Raw genomic sequence first — 24,525 nt, 5'->3', positions numbered from 1 at the left:
GCAAGAAGGCGGAGGCAGCTGGCATGAGTGATAAAGGTATGGATTTCATTTCATTTCATTCATTCATATTCACACTACATACTACTGTGGCCCCACTCTGTACCACAGTATGGTAGGCTCTGGGGGGACACTAATAAGAATATAGTCTTTTTCTTAATTTTTCCTGTGGAATAGAGAAGCACTTATATAACCACAGTATAGTGTTATAAGCTCTACACCAGACATACATAGAAAGTGCTGTAGGAACAAGAGGAGAGAATGATGGACTGTGTGAGCAAGTCAGACAAGTGTTCCCAGATACGCCCAAACTGGGTCTTGAATAATTGGTGTCAGTTTTCCAGGCAGAGAATTGAAAAGGGCATTCTAGATAAAGGGCTCTGGGTAAGTAAAGACTTGAAGGCATGAAGCAGCATTCGTATTCAGAGAATGATGTGGTGAAGACGATGGTGGAAGAAGCATTAGATTACTCTGTAAAACATTACATTACATACTCTGTAAAAGGTATACTGGAAGGAAGGAATTAAATGTATAGAGACTGGAAAATACGAGTTTGGGGGATGATATTGGACAGTCATATATGTAATGCTAAGAAATTATGCTATATCTTCTGTGTGCTGGAGACAGAGGAGTGATACCAGTAGATTCATTTGATAGAATATTAACTCTGTGTGTGGAGAGTGGGCTGGCAAAGAGAGCAAATAGAGGTGAGACCAGTGGGAAGGCAAAAGGTCTTGGCAAGAAATGGTTAGGACAGGATGAAAGCAGTGCCAGTGGAGAGGACAAGTGTAAGATACATTTGTGAAATAAAATGTGAGGGACTTGGAAATTAGTTGAATGTGATGGGTAGAGTAAAAAAATGACTGCTGGGTCTATAGGGCTGGTTGTCCAGTATGATGAGGTCCATTAACTCAAGATAAGGAGTCATCTGTTAATTCAGTGAATATATCTTTTGGCTGTGGGCCAAAAGAAAGAAGAGAAAAGTCACTCAGTTGGGTCCGACTCTGTGACCCCATGGGCTATACAGTCCATGGAATTCTTCTGGCCAGAATACTGGAGTGGCTAGCCTTTCCCTTCTCCAGGAGATCTTCCCAACCCATGGATCAAACCCAGGTCTCCCGCATTGTAGGCGAATTCTTTTTCAGCTGAGCCACAAGGGAGGCCATAGGCCAAAAGCACATTGATAAAATGATAAGGATATAAAAACATATACAGTTGACTCTTGAACAACGCAGGGGTTAGGGGTGCCAATCCCAGTGCAGGCAAAAGTCCCTATATAACTTTCGACTAACTACTGATAGCCTACTGTTGGCTGGGAATCTTACCAGTAACAGAAACCTTCAATTAACACGTGCTTTGTATATTATATGTATTATATACTGTATTCTTAGAATAGGTGAGCTAGAGAAATGAAAATGTTATTAAGAAAATCTTAAGGAAGAGAAAATACATTTACAGTACTGAACAAAATTTATCAATACTGTTGTATATTTACAAGATGAATCATCCATCAGCACTCATATCAATATGTCTTATAAAAGCACTGTATATGTTATATGTATTATTAAACTATGCCATCATGCAGTATTGTTGTTGTTCAGTCACTCAGTCGTATCCGACTCTTTGTGACCCCATGGACTGCAGCACACCGGGCTTAACTTGTTGTAGTTTGCTGTCTCTTCTGTAGTTGATTGTATTGGAAAGTTAATGAGCTTTTTTGGTGGTGGTTGCTATTTGAGCCTCACCTAGGTTAACTGTCTCACAGTTGGCCATTGTCACAGGGAGAACCAGGTGAGGCAGGGTGAACCCATCTGTGCAGCCAGAGCAGGTCAGAGCACTTGCTCTGGACCCATTCCAAGGGTCTTCATGCTGAGAACTGTTACAGGATTTGTCTCAGCAGAGGGCTTTTTTTGGCAAGGATTGAGGGGTAAAACAATGTATTTATGTTTCTTCTGCACTCAGAATTGAATATGTGACAATGATTAGAATTACTGAGAAGAACTGACCTCCAAAGGATTCTTCAGCATTTCTTAGACCTGCACAGAGAGCTTACTAGAAGTAAAACATACGCATGCACGCTTTTTAAAGGGATGTTGTAAAATTCTTTATCACAGCATAATTGGAAGAGTTTGTTAATATTTAATTGTATTCTTTATTTTTCTGTTCAGAACCAGGTTTTGCTTTTCAAGTTTTTGAGAAGCCTTCTTGACCCAAGGTATGTTTATAAAATTTAGTTTTTCATGATACATGGATGAAAAACCAGAGGAAATGAATTGAGTTTAAGAAACTGACTCATGATATCCAGATGGTACAGTCAGCTCTTGATTTTTAATATTAGCAGGAGTACTGGTTACAGAGATTATTCTAAATACATGATTGAAAATTGATTACATCTTGAAGGTATATTTTCCTTCCCATTTGAATGTGAACCTACGTGGTAAGTTGTCATCGATGTAAAGAAAATAATGAAGGCATGCCATTAGGACATGTTTCAGGAAGAATTTGATGACCATCTAGCTTCCCCTGCTTCTGGTAGCATCACTCCTCTTGATTCCTTATTCTACACTGTAGATTGACAGCTTTACTTTTCAAAGTAAATAACCTAGTTCCCAGCCCGCCTTTAAATGTATTACTTTTTAAACTTTCATTTGAAATGTTTAGTTTTAAATAACTTTCCGGAGGTGTGGGAAAGGAAGGTTTAAATGTTTATGTAAGTGCTCCTGTAATACTCATCAAATAGAAACTAAACCAAGGAGATGATGAGATTAGTAATGGGTCTGTAAGCAAAGCAGCTCTGTATGTGAGATCTTAATGTCTTCCTGCCCTGGTGGCTCAGACAGTAAAATCTGCATGCAGTGCAGGAGACCTGGCTTTGATCCCTTGGTCAGGAAGGTCCCCTGGAGAAGTGAATGGCTGCCCACTCCAGTATTCTTGCCAGGCTATAGTCCATGGGCAAAGAATCGGTCATGACTGAGCAACTAACAGTTTTAAGACAATCACTCTTAACTAGAATTTTGTGTCAGAATCACCTAAGAAACTTTTAAAAATATAGGTGCCTGAGCCCAACCCCACAGAATTATCATGATGTACATCTGGAGTTAAGCATCACTGACTTGAATGTAATGTTCTAGGGTGACATAGCTTTCACATGCCTTGTGAGGTACACTAACCACTGAAAACAGTCATATACTTACTTTAGAGATTCAGTTCAGTTCAGTCGCTCAGTCGTATCCGACTCTTTGTGACCCCATGAACCGCAGCACGCCAGGCCTCCCTGTCCATCACCAACTCCCAGAGTTCACTCAGACTCATGTCCATCGAGTCAGTGATGCCATCCAGCCATTTGATCCTCTGTCATCCCCTTCTCATACCCTCAGTCTTTCCCAGCATCAAGGTCTTTTCAAATGAGTCAGCTCTTTGCATCAGGTGGCCAAAGTATATTATTATAAAAATATAAAATTTTGGTTATTCTAGTATTCTCTGCCTATTTAAATCCAAAATACCAGGAATTTTGTAGATTGTAAAAATTCTTTGAAATTTTTATCATTTAAACCTTAACCAGATTATGCTTCTTTAAATTGAGTCATACAGATGTGCGGATGTTGAGAAAAGCAGTCTGACTACATACCCTCCTGAGCTCCAGTTCAATACCTTTTCAAAGTATCTGTGTTTTAATTCCCTGGTTGCAGAAATTACTGAGGCTCAACATCTTTTTTTAATTTGTATGAGTCATTTTTTCTTCCTTCAGATCCAGTTTGGGCCCTAGCCCACTGCTGGAATTAACTGATGGAGATGCCTTAGAATTATGATTAGGGGTAGGAGGGAAGGAAGAGAGCTGGAAGAATGATGGGGCTGAGGGTGGAGCTGAGAAGAAGGGATAGGGGGCCAAGGAGGACTGAGCTAAGTGGAAGAGGAAGGAGGTGCCCAGTCCTTTCTCTAGATCCCATGTACCTTTTTTCCCCAGAGCAGAATTCCTTCTATCCCACCAGTATCAGGTCCATTCTCTTAAGACCTGACTCCTCTTCCCCTTGAATAATTTATTTTAACTGAGTCCTTGTTCTCCAACCATCCTATCTGGAGATACTCAAGCTGGAAGGACAGAGAAGTTCAGCTTTGTACTTGGCCTTTTCTCATAGGTAGCAAAGTATAAAGGACGATGGTGATGAAATCTTAATTTTTAAAAAAAGTATTAAAAAAATATTAGGTATAGTATCAGTATAGTCATTTGCTCTGCTAATTGCTCTGATATTTAATTTAGTTAAACTTCACAATAATAAAAATGGCAAATCACAAGAGTATTAGAGGTCTTCCATGAAAAGTCCTGCTCTATTATTACCTATACCTAGACTGTAAATATGTCATAAGGTAAGATCCTTTATAACATATGAGCGACTGAACTGAAGATCCTTTAGAAGTTCTATGACAATTGTTTTGTTCACTAGCAAACCACAAATAATTTTACATTTACTCAGTATATCCCTGGTGGCTCCGTGGTAAAGAATCTGCCTGCCAGTGTAGGAGACACAAGTTCAATTCCCAAGTCGGGAAAATCCCCTGGAAAAGGAAATAGCAACCCACTCCAGTACTGTTGCCTGGGAAATCCCATAGACAGAGGAGCCTGGCAGGCTATCGTCCATGAGGTTACAAAAGAATCGAAGGCCACTTAGCGACTAAACAATAGCAGTATATTTTATCTCCCTAAATATCTCCCAACCCAGGATAATTAACTCTAAGTTAACTTTTCACACACTCCTTCCTTGTCACATCAATTCAGCTCTGAGGCTCTGTCTCACCTACTTCAGAGAGGAGCAGTGCACACACAGTCCTTTCGCTTTCCTCTCCCCACAAAGCCACATGACCTGGAATGTCCTCACTTTTGATAACAGCCAGGTTGCCAGCTTTACTTTAGCCTAGAGAAATTAAGAGTTGACAGAGATTCTCCTCTTGACCAGACTTTATTCAGACTCCTCTGAGCCCTCTGCTCCACTAGGTCTGACCTTGAGCTTCCATCTCTGTTTTTGTGAAGTGTATTTTGAAGAATCCTGCTATGTCAGCTTAGCCAGAATCCTCACCTTCAGTATCTGGTCACCCTTGATATCTGTCCAAATTTCTTGTTCCCTACCACCCACCTAGGAAATATCTGATCATCCTGGCCTGCTTTCAGCAAGTATTCTGTTAGGTCAGTTTGTCAAAGAATTATCCTATCCTCTTAGTAATTTTCTATCCATGGACTGCCCCCTACCCCATGGCTATAAATCTCCACTTCTTGTATTTGAGTTGAGCCCAGCCTCTCTCCCTTACTGCGACACCCCATTGTATTCCTTATGCCTATCATGATAGTCCAAATAAAGTCTACCGTACTGTTGTAACAAGTGTCATGGGTAATTTTTTCTTTAACAGAAAAAGACTGAAAACTTCAGCTCCACCTTTAAAAAGAGCATACTTTCCTACTGATCCACCATATCCAAGATGCCAAAGACCTAGTGTTCTGCTTTGAGAGTCCCAACCCAGAACCCATTACACTTCATCCTCTTACTTTATGTCTTACCTAGGAGGCAGGCATCAATTTTGATTATGCTGTAAATTTATTTTAAATTTGATGTTTGGCATTTCAGTACAATCATTTTTATATAAACAGTATTTTAAATGATAGTATCTCAACTAACCCATAAAAGCCTGTTTGATTCACAATGTTAATCTATAATACCAGTGAGAGTAGGAAAAACTGTTTTCCTTCTACCTTTCTAGGTTCTAGGCAGGTTAAGTGTTATGCCCAAGTCGCAAAATCTCCCAACAACCACCCAGGAACCGATATCCGATGCAAAAGCAAGAGAGTTTTTATTACCAAGCTCCAGCTGGGGCTCCCACCATTACTGACGCAGCGGCTATAGGGAGGAGCCCCGGGTTGTGGATTACATTGCTTCTATAGGGAGTATACATGGGAAAAAAGGATTTCTAGGTAGGGGGACGTCTGATTGGTCACTTTCTTTCGAAGGGTTGTGTGTTGGTTCTTGATTGGTCCCTATTGTCTAGGTAGACCACAAGTTCCTGAGTGTTAAGTCAGGAGATTTTGGTTTGGGATCCGGTTGGCTCGTGGGCGGTGGGGTGACGTCAGGGGTTTTCCAAAGGCTCTTGGATTTCCAAAGGCTCTTTTCCCGGAACCTTACAAAATGGAGTTTTTCTTTTAACAAAATGGAGTAGCTTAGGTCCTTCATAAGAAGGGAAAAACATACAAATTTATTTGAGTGTTTTATGTGATATGGAAAGCACTTAAACCTGAGCATTTTATGCTAGGTTTGATGAAAAGTAGAAAGTCATGGACACATGTACTGGGACTGAAGGATATGAGCTAAGGGTAATAAACTGAGGGAAACTTAGCAAGACATGTTTGTTTGGATTCCTCTCAGTGTCTCTCTATCTTCAGAGATGAGGAAGCTCCTTCCCTCTAGGAACAGAGAATACCTTTCATAAGTAGTAAGTCAGTATTAGTCACTCACTCATGTCTGACTCTTTGTGACCCCATAGACTGTAGCCCACCAGGCTCCTCTGTCCATGGAATTCTCCAGGCAAGAATACCGGAGTGGGTTACCATTTCCTTCTCCAACCTTTCATAAGGTACTCTTATGATCTGCTTCACGGGAGAAGGGGAAGGCCAGAGAGTCCATCAATATGCCAACATGCTATATTTTGGGAAAGTGTGTCCTGAACCCCATCACTGATAATATGTACATTGAATTCTGGATTGAGGGGAAGGAAGGTTAGGAAGGTTGAGTTCAGAGAAAGTAAGGAGGCATTGCTTCCGGAGCCTGCCTTACACCAAGTTCTGAATTATAGTTTGTCTTGGGTGCCCTCTGAACTCTGCCTCCTCCCACTCTGTCCCCTTCTTTCAAGGGGTGCAGGGTATACACACTTCAAGCTCTCCACTTTATAAGCACATTCAGAAATATAGTATTGATCTTAGGTAAAATCCAAGATTAACTTCTTCCATGCCCCAATCAAAACACTCAAAACTCTTGCCAGTTGCTTGTCAATTTCTGTATCATGTGACACTTTTACAGTGAGAATGTACAGTTACCATATGAATACAGTGAAGTATACACAACTTTGAAAAAGCCCTTTTTCAATGCCAGTTGACCTCAAGGTAGTATGGACTAGTTTACGTTGATCTCTGAATGATTTCCCATCCCAGTTTAGCCTTTGTAAACGAATATGCTGTTGACAGATCTGAAGTAAAGGATTAGAATCTTTGCAGGTACTGGGAACACTGAAGTGGGAACCAAGGGGAGTGTAGAAAAAGGGGTCAAAAGAACATCAAGAGGAGGTAGACTGGTTCTGCCCAGCAGTTTTCCCTGGCAGACAACTGCAGACTGTTTTTGCCTTTGATTCTTCTCTTTCTGTTCTTCTTAAGCAGTAAGGCTTTTTTTTTTTTTTTTTTTTTAAACATCCAGGTTTTTCCTCTCATGAAGCTCCTATTGTGGCATTCTGGAAAGTAGAGAAAATGAAAGAGTTATTTTGAGATGGGGACTGCTTGTATATATGTGTCAAGTCAGAATATTGCTTTTTTTCTCCCCAAAACCCTCATTCTTCTGTGTGTGTGTGTGTGTGTGTGTGTGTGTGTGTGTGTAGTTTATGCATATTTGATTTAACATTTACTTGTATTTATTGAGTACTTAAAGCAAGAATTTATTATTTCATTATTTTGTGAACAGCATTTTTTAGGGAACCAGTAATCTAGTTGAATTCTCACGTGTATTTCTCTATTTTCTTTATCCAATGTCTTTAAGTTACCTTTGCTCTGTAAATAATGTCCTTTGTAGAATTAATTGACCTACAAAGATATTGGTGGCATATGTATATAGAAAGATTAGATAGTTTGGAAGGGAGGGAGGTTAATCCTCCAGAAGCAAATTATTTGCCTGAATTGAGGCCAGCAGCCTGGGAGAGAAAGGATTTGCATCCTCTACCAATTTCCTTCTTTTGAGACAGCTGCTACATGAAACTCTACCCTACCCCTACTCCCCATGTGCATTCCTGCTGGCCAGGAACTCTTACCGCAGTTCTGATATGTTTACATCCAGGTGCAGGTCCTTTGTACAGGGGGGACGCTTGAAGGACAATGCAAAAGGACACTGATAGTTTTTGTGGGGCTATGAGCTTCATAAGGAATGAAGAGAATGTACAAGTGTGTTTATAGTATTTTCCTCAGTACAGTTTTCTTGGTAATGTCAATTTTAGCCTTTGTTAACAATATTCTGGATGCCTCTGAAATATGTGGTATGATTTTCTTGTAGGAAAAAAGAAACAACATAAAACATCACATTGTGTTTCTAAGTCTTTAATCAAAATAAAGTAAAAATTGAACATTGCTAAGGAAATGGGTGTCTTTGCCAAGGAACAAAAACATAGATTATGGAAATGGTTATACATTGATTTAACTTGTATCTGTCACTGTTTCTCTGGATAATTTTGAAGGGATATTTTAAGATACTGACACAGTGTTGAACTAGCATATTTCAAAGTTAAAAAGAAAAGAATATTATATATCTTCATGAACTTTAACATATAAAAATGCATTCCTGCTTCAGTGAGTGCGTACTTGGCCAGATTCACGATCAGATACTCTGTCTCTGGTTAGCATTTTTGCCAGCAACTCAAATTCAATCTTCTAAATCCTTACACATCATCATCTCCTAATCTCCTTTCAGGTAACTAAATGAATGGATGGATGGGTAGACAGATAGATAGCTGACATTCAATTATATCTTTATTCCTTAATAATTCTTTATAGTGAGTTGCTGTCTGCTAAGCGACGTGTTGAGAGATTGAAGTAGCTCAAAATTATACTGTTTTTTCAATCTCAATGTGTTCCTCCTCCTTTATTTTCTTTCTTAGCAAATGGCAGTATCCACACATTTATTTCATTTAAAAACTTACTGAGTAACTACAGCATACTAAGCACTGTGACAGGCATGGGAGATACAATGGTGAATAAGATGGGACCCTGGCTTCAGAGGCAATTGTAGTGTAAGAATCTTAAATAAAATACTAGGTGCGGTGATGAGTTTAACTTTTCTTCACCGCTCCTCTGCACCTTTTCAGCCCTACTACACAGAATAAGTTAATCATCAAAATGTACTTCTTGGCTATCTCTTACATGTGAGTCCTCCTCTTGTCCCCCTCCACTCCCCTCCTTCATGCCTCCAATATCTCTCTCCTGGTCTCTGTTGATGGTCTCGTAATCAGCCCTCTTAATTTTTCTACTTCTATTTTCAAACAGCCAAATAATGATAATGTTCTGTTTCCCTTTCTCAAAGTTCTTTTAGCTTCTGTTATGCAGGGTAAAATCCTGGATTTATGGTATAAAAGACCCTTCTTAATTTTATTCAGGAGTATCGGTTCAACTTAATTTTCTTCCATTCTGCCATTTCTCTTTTCCCCTTTGTTCCTCAGTAGTACTGAACTATCTGTTCATGGGATACGCTCCACAGGGTTGTTCTGCCTGCCCTTTCAATATGTGTTCCTTCCTTTTAGTCCACTTTCTTTCCTTTCATAGTTTCAGTTCAGTTCAGTCACTTAGTCATGTCCGACTCTTTGCAACCCCATGAATCGCAGCACGCCTTTAACCTATATGTATTAAGCGCTCTAAGGTTATACATGTGGTTTGCTCCAGTGAGTCCATTTTGGAAAATATATTCTAAGAAAATACCATAAGAAAAAAGTAGTTAATATTAAATTATCCCTGTCAGCATACTTACAGTGAAAAAAACTGTCTAAGAAAGTAGATGAGGGAAGCAGCTGTCTAAATGGTAAGATATATAAACATAATGGAATACCAAGTTGGCAAACATGGCAGTGTGAATGTTTAAATAATATTAAACTGGAAAATATATAACAGTAAATGTTAGGCACTCATATTGTTGGTGTGTATGAATAAATGATAATTGGATGATGTGTGGTGTAGATAGCTTCATGCTTACCATATTCATTGCCCTCATAGATTGCTTATTGTTGTTGTTTTGTCCCTGAGTCACATCCAGCTCTTTTGTAACCCCATGGACTATAGCTCACCAGGCTCCTCTGTCCTTAAGACTTCTCAGGCAAGAATACTGGAGTGGGTTGCCATTTCCATGATAAAAGTTTAGATTGGTAAGTTAATAATAAAAATGAGGGCAATTGTTAGGAGTTTGGAATGAATGGTCTGCTCTTTGCTTTTAGAATTTGTGACACAATGAAGTTTCATGTGATTGCTGCATACTAAAGTTTCAAAAACTTTGCTTGTTTTATATTTAAAGAAAACGTCCCAGATACCCATATTTTTCTGTTTACAATGAAAAGGACACATATTAAGGTAGTTTTTGGCTTTTAAAAAATCCTACCCTTTCTTCTGTTTTATTTATACTACTATTTTTTTCATCACCTTTGTTTTTTCTTTTTTGTTTGTTTTCTTTTCCTTTATGCCTCCTCTGACTTATGAGCATTTTATATATGATTCCATTTTTCTTCTCTTAGTATATTAATTATAGTTCTTAAAAATTTTTCTAGTAGTTAACTTTTGATTTTTGAATATACATTTATAACTAATTCCAAGTTCAACTGTAACACTGTAGTACTTCATGGGTAGATAACATTCATAATTTCTTACTCCTGTGTCTTATAATATTAATGTCATTCATTTCACTTATTTATAAACTATAATCACTGAACACATTGTTACTATTATTCTTTTGACACTATTACCTGTTACGATAATTAAGAATAAGAAAATAAAATTTCTACTTTACCTTCATTTATTCCTTTCCCAGTGCTCTTCCTCTTTTTATGTGGATCCACATTTCTGACCTGCATCATTTTTGTTCTTTCTGAAGAACTAACATTATTTGAAAGGCAAGTTTACTGACAATGTATTCCCTTAAGTTTTGTCTGAGAAAGTATTAATACGTCTTCACTTTTGAGAGATAATTTTACTGAATATGGAATTCTAGGTTAGTATTTTTCTTGCAACACTGGAAATATTTCCCTCCAGTCTCTACTTGCTTTCATGGTTTATGAAGAGAAGTCTGATATAATTCTTATCCTAGCTTCTCTATGTGTGAAGCTGTCTTCATCACCCCCCTCCCACTCCGCTGGCTTCCTTCTGGGTTTTTTTCTTTTGTCTTTGATGTTCCGCAGTTTCGACATAATATGCCTAAGTGTAGATTTTCTGGAGCTTCCCTGATAGCTCAGTTGGTAAAGAATCCACCTGCAATGCAGGAGACCCTGGTTCAATTCCTGTGTCAGGAAGATCCGCTGGAGAAGGGATAGACGATTCACTCCAGTATACTTGGGTTTCCCTTGTGGCTCAGCTGGTAAAGAATCTGCCTGCAATGTGGGAGACCTAGATTCGATTCCTGGGTTGGGAAGATCCCCTGGAGAAGGAAAAGGCTACCCACTCCAGTAGATTTTTGCTATTTTTCCTGCTTGGTTCTGTCTGAGCTTCCTAGATATGTGGTTTGGTATCTTTCATCAATTTGAGGAAATTCTCAGTCATTATTGCTTCAAATATTTATTCTGACCTTTTCCTCCTTTTTTAATCCTTATCATATTGCCACCTTGTATATATTATACCAGGTGTATTTGTCCCATAGTTCTTGGATATTCTGTTTGATTTCCCAGCCCCATGCCCAGTCTTTTTGCTCTTTGTGTTGCAGTTTTGAAAGTTTCTGTTGACATATCTTGAAGTTCAGTGATTCTTTCCTCAGCTGTGTGCAGACTATTGATGTACCCATCAAAGACATTCTTCATTTCTTTTAATGTTTTTTCTTTTTAGCATTTTCTTTTGATTCTTTCTTAGTGTTACCATTTCTCTGCTTACTTTACCCAAATGTTCTTATATGTTGTCAGTTTTTCTCTTAGATCCCTTAGCATATTAATCATGGTTGTGTTAGATTCCTGTCTGGTAATTCCAGCATCTCTGCCATATTTGAGTGTGATTCTGATGCTTGCAAAGTTGCTTCAAACCATCTCTTTGTGTGTTTTAATATGTCCTGTACTTTTGTTGTTGTTGAAAGCTAGACATAATGTAGATTGTAAAAGGACTAGAAGTAAGTAGGCCTTTGGTATGAGTTTTTATGTTTATCTGGGAGGAATATGCTCTGGAGTATGAAGTGGCAACTCACTCCAGTATTCTTGCCTGGAAAATGCCGTGGACAGAGGAGTCTGGTGGGCTACAGTCCATGGGGTTGCAGAGAGTTGGACACAACTGAGCACACACATGCACACAGCACGCAGGACTTCTGCTAAAGTGAGGTCTGAGATGTGTGGTTCTTTCTTTGCATGTCCCTGTTATTTAGAAGCACTGCTGATGTGGCAGTGAGGTATGACAGTGATGGGAAGAAGCAGTCTGTTGTCCTGTGATGAGCTTTTAGTCTTTTCATGAGGCAGTGCCTCTGTGACCTTTCCAAGTATCTCTTGGCCCCCAACCCCGCTTTAAGTGAGACAAGAAGGCTAGAGGGTGCTGGAGTTGGGCATTTCCCTTTCCCCACATGAAAGGCTAGAGCAGGCTGGAATTGGGCGTTTCTTGGCTTAGTTACTTTGGCTACCTGATGCAAAGAGCCAGCTCATTGTAAAAGACCCTGATGCTGGGAAGAATTGAAGGCAAAAAGAGAAGAAGGCGGCAGAGAATTAGATGGTTAGGTAGTATCACTGACTCAATAGATGTGAATTTGAGCAAAGTCTAGAAGATAGTGAAGGACAAGGAAGCATGGTATGCTGCAGTACATAGGGTTGCAGAGAATTGGACACGACTTAGTGACTGAACAACAGCAGCTTAGTTATACTCTGGGAAAAGCCCAGTTGGTTTGGAGCTAATGTAATAGTAGGGCAGGTATATTAGATCTGTCAGGGCTTTCTTAATAAAGCACCACAAACTGTATGGCTTAAACGACAATTTATCACCCCAGTTCTGGAGGCTTGAAGCCCATGATGAGTTTTGGCAGGTTGGGTGCCTTCTGAGGGCTGTGAGAAGGAATCTGTTCACTGCCTTGTCTCTAGCTTCTGCTGATTTGCTGGCAGCCTTTGGCATTCCTTAACCAGTAGAAGCATCACCCAGTCTTCAGCTTTCACCTGGCATTCTCCCTTGCTGTATGTTTGTGTCTAGATTTCCTCTTCTTTGAAGGACACTAATTGTATTGGACTAGAGGCCCACCCTACTCCAGTATAACCTCATCCTAACTTGACTAATTACATATGCAAAGATTTTATTTTCAAGTAAGGTCACCTTGTGAGGAACTGGGAATTAGGACTTCAACACCCAAATTTGGGGGTATCTATTTCAGTCCCTACAGCAAGCCTTGTTAAGAAGGACAAAGTGCTCCAATTGTATTTCAAAGTGGCCACATTTCCCCTCCCTCTGCTGAAGCATGATGGGATTTTTCTCCAGTCCTCACAGTGAATCTGGCGATCCTGCTGGAGGTAAAACTAACAAAAGTATGAGAACTCCCTGACAAGACATAGCCCCTCTGGAATTTTTAACTCTGAAGTTGGTCCTCACTGAACCTCCAGTGTGTTGTCAATTACAGTTTAGGTTTTCCTGCCCCAGTCCTGCCCAGCAGCAGTGGTCTCTGCTTCTGGGCTTCTGCTCCAGCTAGCTATGATACTTTGTATCCACCTCTCTCAAAGTTGAGGGGTGGCAGTTTGCTCTGTGACCTCCTTTCTCAGATGGATCCAAAAAGAGCTGTTGATTTTCAGTTTGTTCAACTTTTTTTCCTGTGAGGATGGAATTGATAACTTTTAAGCTCACTTCATGGGAAATAGATGGGGAAACCATGGAAACAGTGTCAGACTTTATTTTGGGGGGCTCCAAAATCACTGCCGATGGTGATTGCAGCCATGAAATGAAAAGACGCTTATTCCTTGGAAGGAAAGTTATGACCAACCTAGATAGCATATTCAAAAGCAGAGACATTACTTTGCCAACAAAGGTCCGTCTAGTCAAGGCTATGGTTTTTCCAGTGGTCATGTATGGATGTGAGTTGGACTGTGAAGAAAGCTGAGGGCTGAAGAATTGATGCTTTTGAACTGTGGTGTTGGAGAAGACTCTTGAGAGTCCCTTGGACTGCAAGGAGATCCAACCAGTCCATTCTAAAGGAGATCAGTCCTAGGTGTTCTTTGGAAGGACTGAGGCTGAAGCTGAAACTCCAGTACTTTGGCCACCTCATGGGAAGAGTTGACTCATTGGAAAAGACTCTGATGCTGGGAGAGATTGAGGGCAGGAAGAGAAGGGGACGACAGAGGATGAGATGGCTGGATGGCATCACCAACTTGATGGACATGAGTTTGAGTGAACTCTGGGAGTTGGTGATGGACAGGGAGGCCTGGTATGCTGCAATTCATGGGATTGTAAAGAGTCAGACATGACTGAGCGACTGAACTGAACTGAAGCTCTTTGCATGCTGGACTAGAGACCAGAAATATTTGTCCTTTTTATGGTCAGAATTACGTATATATATCATAATAGATTTATAGTAGTCTGACCCACTGTCTGTTTAAAGACTGTCTCTGTGGTGGTGTCATAGAACTGCCTTTTTTCTATCTGTTCTAATTCCATCTATCCTTTGGGAGAGAAAATGGTTCAAGTTTCCCACGCAAAACTGAAAGTGTATCAAATTATATTATACTGAGATGCCAGGACCTGCAGTTTTTCACTCTTTAATCTACTTGGGCCACATTAAGGCAGTCTTTTCTAGTAGGGTCAGTAGCAGATATTAGTGATACCGAGACCTTTGCATTAGAAAAATACACTTGCTGTTACCTGCGTGATTATTATTATTATTACTATTATCATGGTAGAAAAAATTATTTTAGCTAACCTGTTAAGTTTTTATTTGAAGTCTGTACAGCATTACATTGATTCAGTTATTGTTTATAGTTGATCAGGTTATACAGCTAAGTTTTTTTTTCTATCCATAAAATCATTAGGCTTATAAAATCTATTCTTCCTGCTTATGCAGGCGATCACTCAAAACAATACACCTTTTTCCTATGAGTATCAGATAAGTAACAAAAATTCTATTGAGATTTGGAAGAGGACATTTTGACACTTGATTGTTAGAGTAAGGAAATGGAAAGCAATCCTATCCGCTAAAGATCTGTCTTCAATCTGCTATTACATTGATTTGATGTGGCAGCATCTTTGCTGTTAGCCTGTCTCCTTTGGACTGTGCTTCATAAAAGTGTATATAAGATTGCAGCTGTTCCTCTCTGAGGAATACCGGCTGCTCTGCACATCATGCAGGGTCAGCATGGAGAGTGGAGAGACCGAGTACTGGCTTCCTTCTTGCCGGAGGACAGGTTTCCATCTAGGCAGTCACCTGTCCCGTTTGTGGAACATTATTGTTGATTATGTTACAGTTTCGTGCAAATTCTAGGTATTGTCTTTGCTACCTATAATTAACACATTTAAAGCATTTTTTCAGGCAAATTGGCAAACTCAGGTTTTTGTTTAATTTGCACAGGAGTCCACTATGGAATTTTTAATATGGGATAAATGTGGAAAGCTGAGACTTCAGCTTCCTGGCTTTATGAAGTGACTTGATTTGAATAAAAACTATATGGAAAATAATTTTCTCTGCTCTTATGGGTTGTGAGTCATTATTTGCATTCTCAGTCCAAAGGTACTGAGTAGTCATCAGTATGACACCACCTCCAAGGGCTGGATATATGGAAATGAGCGAAGAGTTCAGACAGGATTTAGGCTAAGCTGAGGTGGCCCACAGTTGTCAAAGCAACTCACTAAAGGTGACTGTGAAGTAGTCTTTCTCAGAGATCTAGAAAAGCAGTCTAGACTGGCCTGTTTTTGTGCAGCTTTTAGAATGAAGGGGAAGGACTAGATAAGACTTTTTTATTCTTGCAAAATATTCATTTTCTTTGTCAAATATTTTGAAATCAGAAATTTGAATATTAGAATCATTTTTAAGTTATGCTTTTCAAAACTGACATATAGTTTATCCTTCCCAGAAATAGACAATTATACTAGATTATACTTTCAATTGATTTTCACAGACTGAGTGAATATTTTCTCCAACCTGAATTTTGGAGTGTGTTTGTGTGTGTGTGCATGCTTCAAATGACATACGTATACTCTATTTTAAAGCTGACTAAAGAAAGCCTTGTGTCAGTCTTATAAAATTCTCCCTTTATATGTATTTAAATGTCTACATCATGTGAGTCAATTCTGTCATTAAAATAGAAATTCCCTAAAGAGTAGATAAAGTCTAGGTCTAAAATACATAATTTTGACAGCCATTAAAATTAGGAATGAGTATTTGGTAAAAGAGGTAGCTGATAAAAGACATAATAGAAATATGCTTGAGAAATGGATATAACAAATTGCTTTTATGTGTAAGACTGATAAGCAGCAGTCAGAAATGGATGTAAATTTGTTAATGCTACAATTTTCTTATTAAAGTTTTGATTATGTTGATTTTCCTGATCATTTCCCAGCAGACACATTATTTCCCTCAAAAACGAATGCATCAAAATCTATTCATTTGGGTGATTTGCTTAGTTTGATGCATATTCACATCTTCAGTACTTGTAAAGGGTTTTGTGAATAAATGTTCTGGAAAGAATTAAGTACTGTGGTTTATCGGCAGGTGCTTATGTCTGATTTTAATCTGCTCCATAGTCTTGCATTTGTAAGACATATTACCAGAAGTCTGACATAGGTATAATATTAGCACCACCTACTGCAGATGGTGATTGCAGCCATGAAATGAAAAGATGCTTACTCCTTGGAAGGAAAGTTATGACCAACCTAGATAGCATATTCAAAAGCAGAGATATTACTTTGCCAATAAAGGTCTGTCTAGTCAAGGCTATGGTTTTTCCAGTGGTCATGTATGGATGTGAGAGTTGGACTGTGAAGAAAGCTGAGGGCTGAAGAATTGATGCTTTTGAACTGTGGTGTTGGAGAAGACTCTTGAGAGTCCCTTGGACTGCAAGGAGATCCAACCAGTCCATCCTAAGGGAGATCAGTCCTGGGTTTTCTTTGGAGGGACTGATGCTGAAGCTGAAACTCCAATACTCTGGCCACATGATGCAAAGAGTTTCTGACTCATTGGAAAAGACCCTGATGCCGGGAGGGAGGGATTGGGGGCAGGAGGAGAAGGGGACGATAGAGGATGAGATGACTGGATGGCATCACCGACTCAATGGACATGAGTTTGGGTGAACTCCAGGAGTTGGTGATAGACAGGGAGGCCTGGCATGCTGTGATTGACGGGGTCGCAAGGAGTCGGACACGACTGAGCAACTGAACTGAACTGTGTATAAACATATGGAAAGTACATGGACTCACCTTAATGTCAAGAATTGGTTTGCATTCCCTTTCTCTTTTACCTAATTGTGTTCTATTGAGACACAACTTTGATTCTACAAAGAGAACTGTCATTCCCCTGAGTGTGCCATCTTCATCTCCTATTTTCTCCATGTAGAACTTTCTGACAGGACTTAGTCCTAGCTACATCTCACTTTACGGCCCTAGTCCTTGTAATTTTCACTCCTCTAGTCTACATTTTGGGTCCATCTGTTTGAAGACAGTCCAGTGTACTGTTTAGTTCATCAGTTCGGTTTAATTCAGTGTGCGTTTACCGAGCATCTGTTATTTTGTGACAGTACTGTGCCAATGCTGGGGAAACGGTGATGAATGCAGCACCGTCTTTGGTTTCAGAATTTATTGTATAGTTGGGACAGACACTTAGTTTTCAAGTTATGTGATCAGAACTCAGGTGGTGGTCTACATAGGGAGTAGGCAGTCATTTAACAAAATCCTGCCTTAAAGGCAGTTGTGAAATAAAGAAAGAGGAAAACTTGATCTTTGGGATTTACAGCCTATTTGAGGCGATACTGAATTAGCCTCAGCATGTATTGATATCCCCAAGTAGCAGAATTTAGTGAGATCCTTGCCCAACCTCTGGTCAGGACTGAGGGTCATAAAGCTCTTTATTTGGAAAAGATTTTCTATTCTAAATATAATTCCTATTCTGTAACTGCAGGGTCTTGTTAATAAAAATAGGAGTGCTGTGTACCACCATATAGAATACTTATAACCCCTAGATCATTCTCGAGTCCAGATATTCCTGCCTATGGCTGTTGGTGTGCTGCACCTGGGTTACAGTTGTGTTTAAAGACTGCGTCCCTTAAATCTTGAGGGGCACCTCTTAGGGTACACAGAGTACCTTGTAATCAGTCTGATTTCTGATGGGCCAGATAAATATGGTCATTTTCTATGTGCCATTATGAGAAAAAACTAGAAGTGTTGATTTAGACCATTAACCTTTCTGGCTGTCTCTCTGTTGTCCCCCACCCCCCCCCCCCCCCGCCCCATTTAACGATTTATTTATTTTTTATTTGATTTTAATGAAGTACAGTTGATTTAAAGTGTTATGGTAATATCTTCTGTATGGGAAAGGGAGTCAGTTATACATATACATATTCTTTTTCATACTCTTTTCCATTATGGTTTGGCACAGGATATTGAATATAGGTTCCTGTGGTACACAGTAGGATCTTGTTGCTTATCCATTCTGTATATGGGTTTGCATCAGCTAATCCTAAACTCCCGTTCCATCCCACCGGTAGTCCCTTCCTCCACCTTGGCAACCACAAGTGTGTTCTCTGTATCTGTGAATCTGGTTTTGTTTCATAGATATGTTGATTTGTGTTGTATTTTAGATTCTGCATATAAGTGATAGCATGCAATATTTATTTTCTCCTTCTGACTTAATTCAATTAGTATGTTCTCTAGGTCAATCCATGTTGGTACAAATAGCATTAATTCCTTTTGATGGCTGAGTAATATTCCGTGTGTGTGTGTGTACACCATTTGTTTTTTATCCATTCATCTGATGGACATTTAGGTTGTTTTCATGTCGAATATTGTGAATAGTGCATGTATCTTTTTGAATTAGAGTTTTCTTTTCTCTGGTTAAGAGTGGGGTTGCTAGGGCATATGGGAAACTAAAACTATTTTTAGTTTTTTTGAGTAACTTCCATACTGTTTTCCATAGTGGCTGCACCAGTTTACATTCTAACCAACAGTGTAAGAGGGTTCCCTTTTTTTCACACCCTCTCTAGCATTTGTTATTTGTAGACTTTTTAGTGATAGCCTTTCTGATTGGTGTGAGGTGATACGTCATTGTCATTTTAACTTGCATTTCTTTGATAATTAGTGATGTTGAGCATCTTTTCGTGTGCCTTTTGAACATCTGTATGTCTTTGGAGAAGTTTCTGTTTAGGTTTTCCTGTCCATTTTTTGATTGGATTTTTTGCTGTTGTTGAGTTGTAGAAGCTGTTTGTATATTTTGAAAATTAAGCCCCTGTGCCATCGTTCACATATACTTTCTCCCATTCCATAGGTCGTCTTTTTGTTTTGTTGATATTTCATTTGCTGTGCAAAAGCTTTTAATTAGTTTATGTACCATTTGTTTGTTTTTATTTCTATTGTCTTGGGAGGCTGACCTAAGAAAACATTGCTATAATTTATGTCAGAGAATTTTTTGCCTATGATCTTTTCTAGGAGTTCTATGGTGTCTTGTTTTATAAATAAGTCTGAGCAATTTTGAGCTCATGTGTATGCATAGTGTGAGGGTATGCTCTAACTTCTTTGATCTATATGCAGCTGTTCAACTTTTGCAGCACCACCTGCTGAAGAGATTGTCTTTTCTCCATTTTATATTCTTGCCTCCTTTGTCAAAGATTAATTGACCATAGGTGTGTGGGTTTATTTCTGGGATCTCTGTTCCCATATATCTGTTTTTGGGCCAGTATCATACTGTTTAATCATAACTGTAGCTTTGTAATCAAAGCTTTGTCTGAAGTCTGGAAGGGTTATGTCTCCTGTTTTTCTTCTTTTTCCTCAAGACTGCTATGGCAATTCTGGGTCTTTTATGGTTCCATATAAATTTTAGGATATTTGTTCTCATTCTGTGAAAAATGGGTAATTTGATAGCAATCACATTAAATTAGTAGATTGCTTTGGGTAGTATTGCCTTTTTAACAGGATTCTTCCAACCCAAGAGCATGGGATATCTTTCCTTTTCTTTGAATCATCTTTAGTTTCCTTTATTAATGTTTTGTAGTTCTTAGCATGAAAGTCTTTTACCTCCTGGGAGAGGTTTATTCTTAAATTTTTTTTGGATGCAATTTCAAAAGGTGTTTTTTTAAATATATATATTCCCTTTCTGCTATTTGACTGTTAGTATAAAGAAATGTCAGATTTCTGTTTGTTAATCTTGTATCCTGCTACATTGCTGAATTCATTTATCAGTTCTAGTAGTTTTTGTGTGGAGTATTTAAGGTTTTCTATATATAGTATCACATCATCTGTGTATAATGATAATTTAACCTCTTCCCTACCAATTTGAATACCCTTTTATTTCTTGTCTGACTGCTGTGGCAGGGATTCCAATATGATCTTGAAGAGAATTAGTGAGAGGCATCTTTGTCTGGTTCCAGATTTTAGTGTGAAGGCTTTCAGCATTTCAAGGTTGAATATTTCAAGGCTGTGGGTTTTATGTTGAGCTGTTATAAACAGCTTTTATGTTGAGCTATGTTCCCTGTATATCCATCTTTGTAAGGGTTTTTTTAAGAATCATGAATGGATGTTGAATTTTATCAAATGCTTTTTCTGCGTCCATTGAGATCATCGTATAGTTTCTGCCCTTTCTCTTGATGTGATGTATCACATTGATTAGTCTGCATATGGTGAACCATCTTTGTGACACTGCGTTGAATCCAGCTTGGTCATGGTGTATGACCTTTTTTATGTGTTGTTAGATTCAGTTTGCTAATATTTTGTTGAGAATTTTTGCATCTATATTTATCAAAGGTATTGACCTGTAATTTTCTTTTCTTGGTAGTGTGTCTTTGTCTAGTTTTGGTATTAGGGTGACAGTGGCTTCATTAAACGTCTCTGGGAGTATTCCTTCCTCTTTGGTTCTTTTGGAAGAGTTTGAGAAGGATCTGTGTAAGTTCTTTGTATATTCAGTAGAATTCTCCTATGAAGCCATCTGGTCCTGGACTTTTTTTTTTGGTAGGGATTTTTTTTTTTTTTAAAATTACCGAGTCTATTTCATTTCTAGAGATTGGTCTATTCAGACCATTAGCCTTTTTTTAGAAGGTTAGTTTTCCAAGTCATTTTTGTATCTTCTTAACCCTGTTCCAGTTCTTTATATACAGAGCCTTGGTTGAGGAATTCTGAAGAGAAGACAGACTCCCAGAAAAACTGACTTATTTTGAGGGTAGAGAGAAAATGATTCTTAGATCTCCAATGAGCAGCAGTTGATTTTTCTAAATATTTCCAGTAGTCTCCACCATGATAAAACTAATCCTTGACCTCCACAGCTTTTGTGTAGGCATTATAAATAGCAGGCTTTGAGAATGGCTGACATTCCAGGCAAATGAACCATAAATTTAATATATCTTACTCTTCATCCACTTGCTTGTTTTCACAACAGCCAAATAATTAGCTGTTACTGCATTGTGCAAGATGCTGTTGCAGGCTTTCAGAATTCACTAGTGAGAAGATACCTGGTGGCTGCCCTCACAGAATTTATAGTCTTTTATGGAAGATAGATAATTAAAGAAGTGATTACAACATGATGTGATTGGTACTATAAGGGAAGTAGAGTAGGGACAGTTGTTGAGACTGGAAGATGGCTTTTGTATATAGTCATTCATGGATCAAATTATTCAAACTAAACTGTGTCATCTTTGGTTTTTTTTTGAGCAATAATAGAACTTTGTGTGTGATTTAGAGGAGCCCGCACTGAATCTCATTTCCATAATTATTTAAGGTGAATTGAGAAGCATTGTGATTTAGAATGTCTCTATCATATAATTCACCTTAATAACCTAAGTAACATTAAGACTTTTAACTCACAGTTTTACCTGACCAAAAGGTAGTCTTGGTTTTAAGGTAACGTTTTGTGTTGTTGTTCAGTCGCTGAGTTGTGTCCAATTCTTTGCAAAACCACGCACTTGTAGACCATCAGGCTCCTCTGTCCATGGTATTTCACAGGCAAGAAAACTGGAGTGGGTTGCATTTCCTTCTCCACGGAATCTTCCCCACCCAGGGATCAAACTTGCGTATCCTACATTGGTAGGCGGATTCTTCACCACTGAGCCACCTGGGAAACTTAGCATGCTTTTTATTTGTAGCCTTAATTACAGATATGATTAAATAATGCTACTCTCTTGCCTTTTCTGTTTTCAGGGAAGGTGTTCATGTAAATCAAGAATCGCTGCAGATATCTCCCTGTATCATAGAGCAGTTCATTGAGCTCTTGTGTCAGTTCAGCCCAAACCACGTTATTGAGACGCTGCAAGTCCTTGAGTGCTACCGCCTAGAAGAAACTATTCAGGTAAGACCAATGCTGTAGAGAAGGAAAGAGTCAATGTTTATCATTCACTGTTTTGCAAATGAGCACAGGGAGATGCATATGTTAAATCAGTTGCCTGAGTTTATGGCCAGTATGTGCTTGCATCGAAGATTGAACCCACTTCATTTGACTCCATGGTGCATACTTTTCTTTGCTGTGATAAATTGCCTCTCTGTTCATTCTGGTGAAGTCAGAAACAGCACATGCCAATAATTGTTATTAATCAAGTTTCACAGGCATTTTAGCCAACAGGACAAACACAGAAAAAGGAATACAGTAAAAATATTAAAAGGGAAAAACCAAACTCTTAACTTGCAGACACTGATGGTTTAGATAATCTTGTGATAGTGTCGTGAGACTTACGAGGCTAAATGGCAATTAGCACAGTCATTGCCTTGATTCTCCTTCCTTGTTTTCTTCCAATTCCAAATGGAAATGTGTGTGTGTATGCAGATATGTGCATATGTATATATACGCACATGTTCTAACCTACCATAAGAGGCTAGTATGTTCCCTGTTTAAAGTTGTTTTTAACCTGCCATTATGTCTTTGCTGTCAATACTGATGAAACAGTAACCTATATTTTCTGCATCCACTCCTAAACTCCCCACATGATTCAGTTCAGTTCAGCCGCTCAGTCGTGTCCAACTCTTTGTGACCCCACGAACTAGAGCACGCCAGGCCTCCCTGTCCATCACCAACTCCCAGAGTCCACCCAAACCCATGTCCATTGAGTCAGTGATGCCATTCAACCATCTCATCCTCTGTCATCTCCTTCTCCCCCTGCCCTCAATCTTTCCCAACATCAGGGTCTTTTTAAATGAGTCAGCTCTTCGCATGAGGTAGCCAAAGTATTGGAGTTTCAGCTTCAGAAACAGTCCTACCAGTGAACACCCAGGACTGGTCTCCTTTAGGATGGACTGGTTGGATCTCCTTGTAGTCCAAGGGACTCTCAAGAGTCTTCTCCAACACCACAGTTCAAAAGCATCAATTCTTAGGTGCTCAGCTTTCTTTATAGTCCAACTCTCACATCCATACATAACCACAGGAAAAACCATAGCCTTGACTAGACGGACCTTTGTTGACAAAGTAATGTCTCTGCTTTTCAATATGATATCTAGGTTGGTCATAACTTTCCTTGCAAGGAGTAAGCGTCTTTTAATTTCATGGCTGCAGTCACCATCTGCAGTGATTTTGGAGCCCCCAAAAATAAAGTCTGACACTGTTTCCACCGTTTCCCCATCTATTTGCCATGAAGTGATGGGACCAGATGCCATGATCTTCGTTTTCTGAATGTTGAGCTTTAAGCCAACTTTTTCACTCTCCTCTTTCACTTTCATCAAGAGGCTTTTTAGTTCCTCTTCTCTTTCTGCCATAAGTGTGGTGTCATCTGCATATCTGAGGTTATTGATACTTCTCCCGGCAATCTTGATTCCAGCTTGTGCTTTATCCAGTCCAGCGTTTCTCATGATGTACTCTGCATAGAAGTTAAATAAGGAGGGTGACAATATACAGCCTTGATGTACTCCTTTTCCTATTTGGAACCAGTCTGTTGTTCCATGTCCAGTTCTAACTGTTGCTTCCTGACCTTCATACAGGTTTCTCAAGAGGCAGGTCAGGTGCTCTGGTATTCCCATCTCTTTCAGAATTTTCCACAGTTTATTGTGATCCACACAGTCAAAGGCTTTGGCATAGTCAATCAAGCAGAAATAGATGTTTTTCTGGAACTCTCTTGCTTTTTTGATGATCCAGCATGATTAAATTGTTGTAAATTATGAAATATTTCAAAATATGCAGAAGTGTGCAAAATATCAAATACATATGTGCCCATGAACCCAACTCTTTAGATATTAATATTTTGCCATACTGACTTCAGATCTTTGTTGTTTGTTTTAGAAATAGGAGAAAATGATCCTTTGTCTGTCATGTCTCCCCTGAGGTTACCACCAACCTGAAGATGGGAAGTTTCTTCTTCCCATCCTTCTTAAAAAATTTTTCCTATATATGAATTGAATTTACCTATAAAACACAAGTTACAGTTTTGTATGCTTTTAAATTTTTTATTAATGGTATCATACATAATAATCCTATTGCAAATTGCTTTTTGTTA

General features: G+C 38.9%; 1 protein-coding gene across 1 annotated transcript in view; it reads left to right on the top strand.

The window, feature by feature from the left end:
• Positions 1-24,525, top strand: part of VPS8 (VPS8 subunit of CORVET complex) — a 300,926-nt gene that overhangs the window by 161,303 nt on the left and 115,098 nt on the right. Inside the window, exons 36-37 of the mRNA XM_068987935.1 lie at positions 2,166-2,212; positions 22,250-22,397. Coding sequence (XP_068844036.1) covers positions 2,166-2,212; positions 22,250-22,397 — 195 coding nt within the window. The remainder of the gene's footprint in view (positions 1-2,165; positions 2,213-22,249; positions 22,398-24,525) is intronic.

This window comes from Capricornis sumatraensis, chromosome 1, assembly GCF_032405125.1.
Source record: "Capricornis sumatraensis isolate serow.1 chromosome 1, serow.2, whole genome shotgun sequence".
Lineage (NCBI taxonomy): Eukaryota > Metazoa > Chordata > Mammalia > Artiodactyla > Bovidae > Capricornis > Capricornis sumatraensis.
The sequence above is the reverse complement of the archived record's forward strand: the minus strand, read 5'-3'. Positions and strand labels throughout refer to the sequence as shown.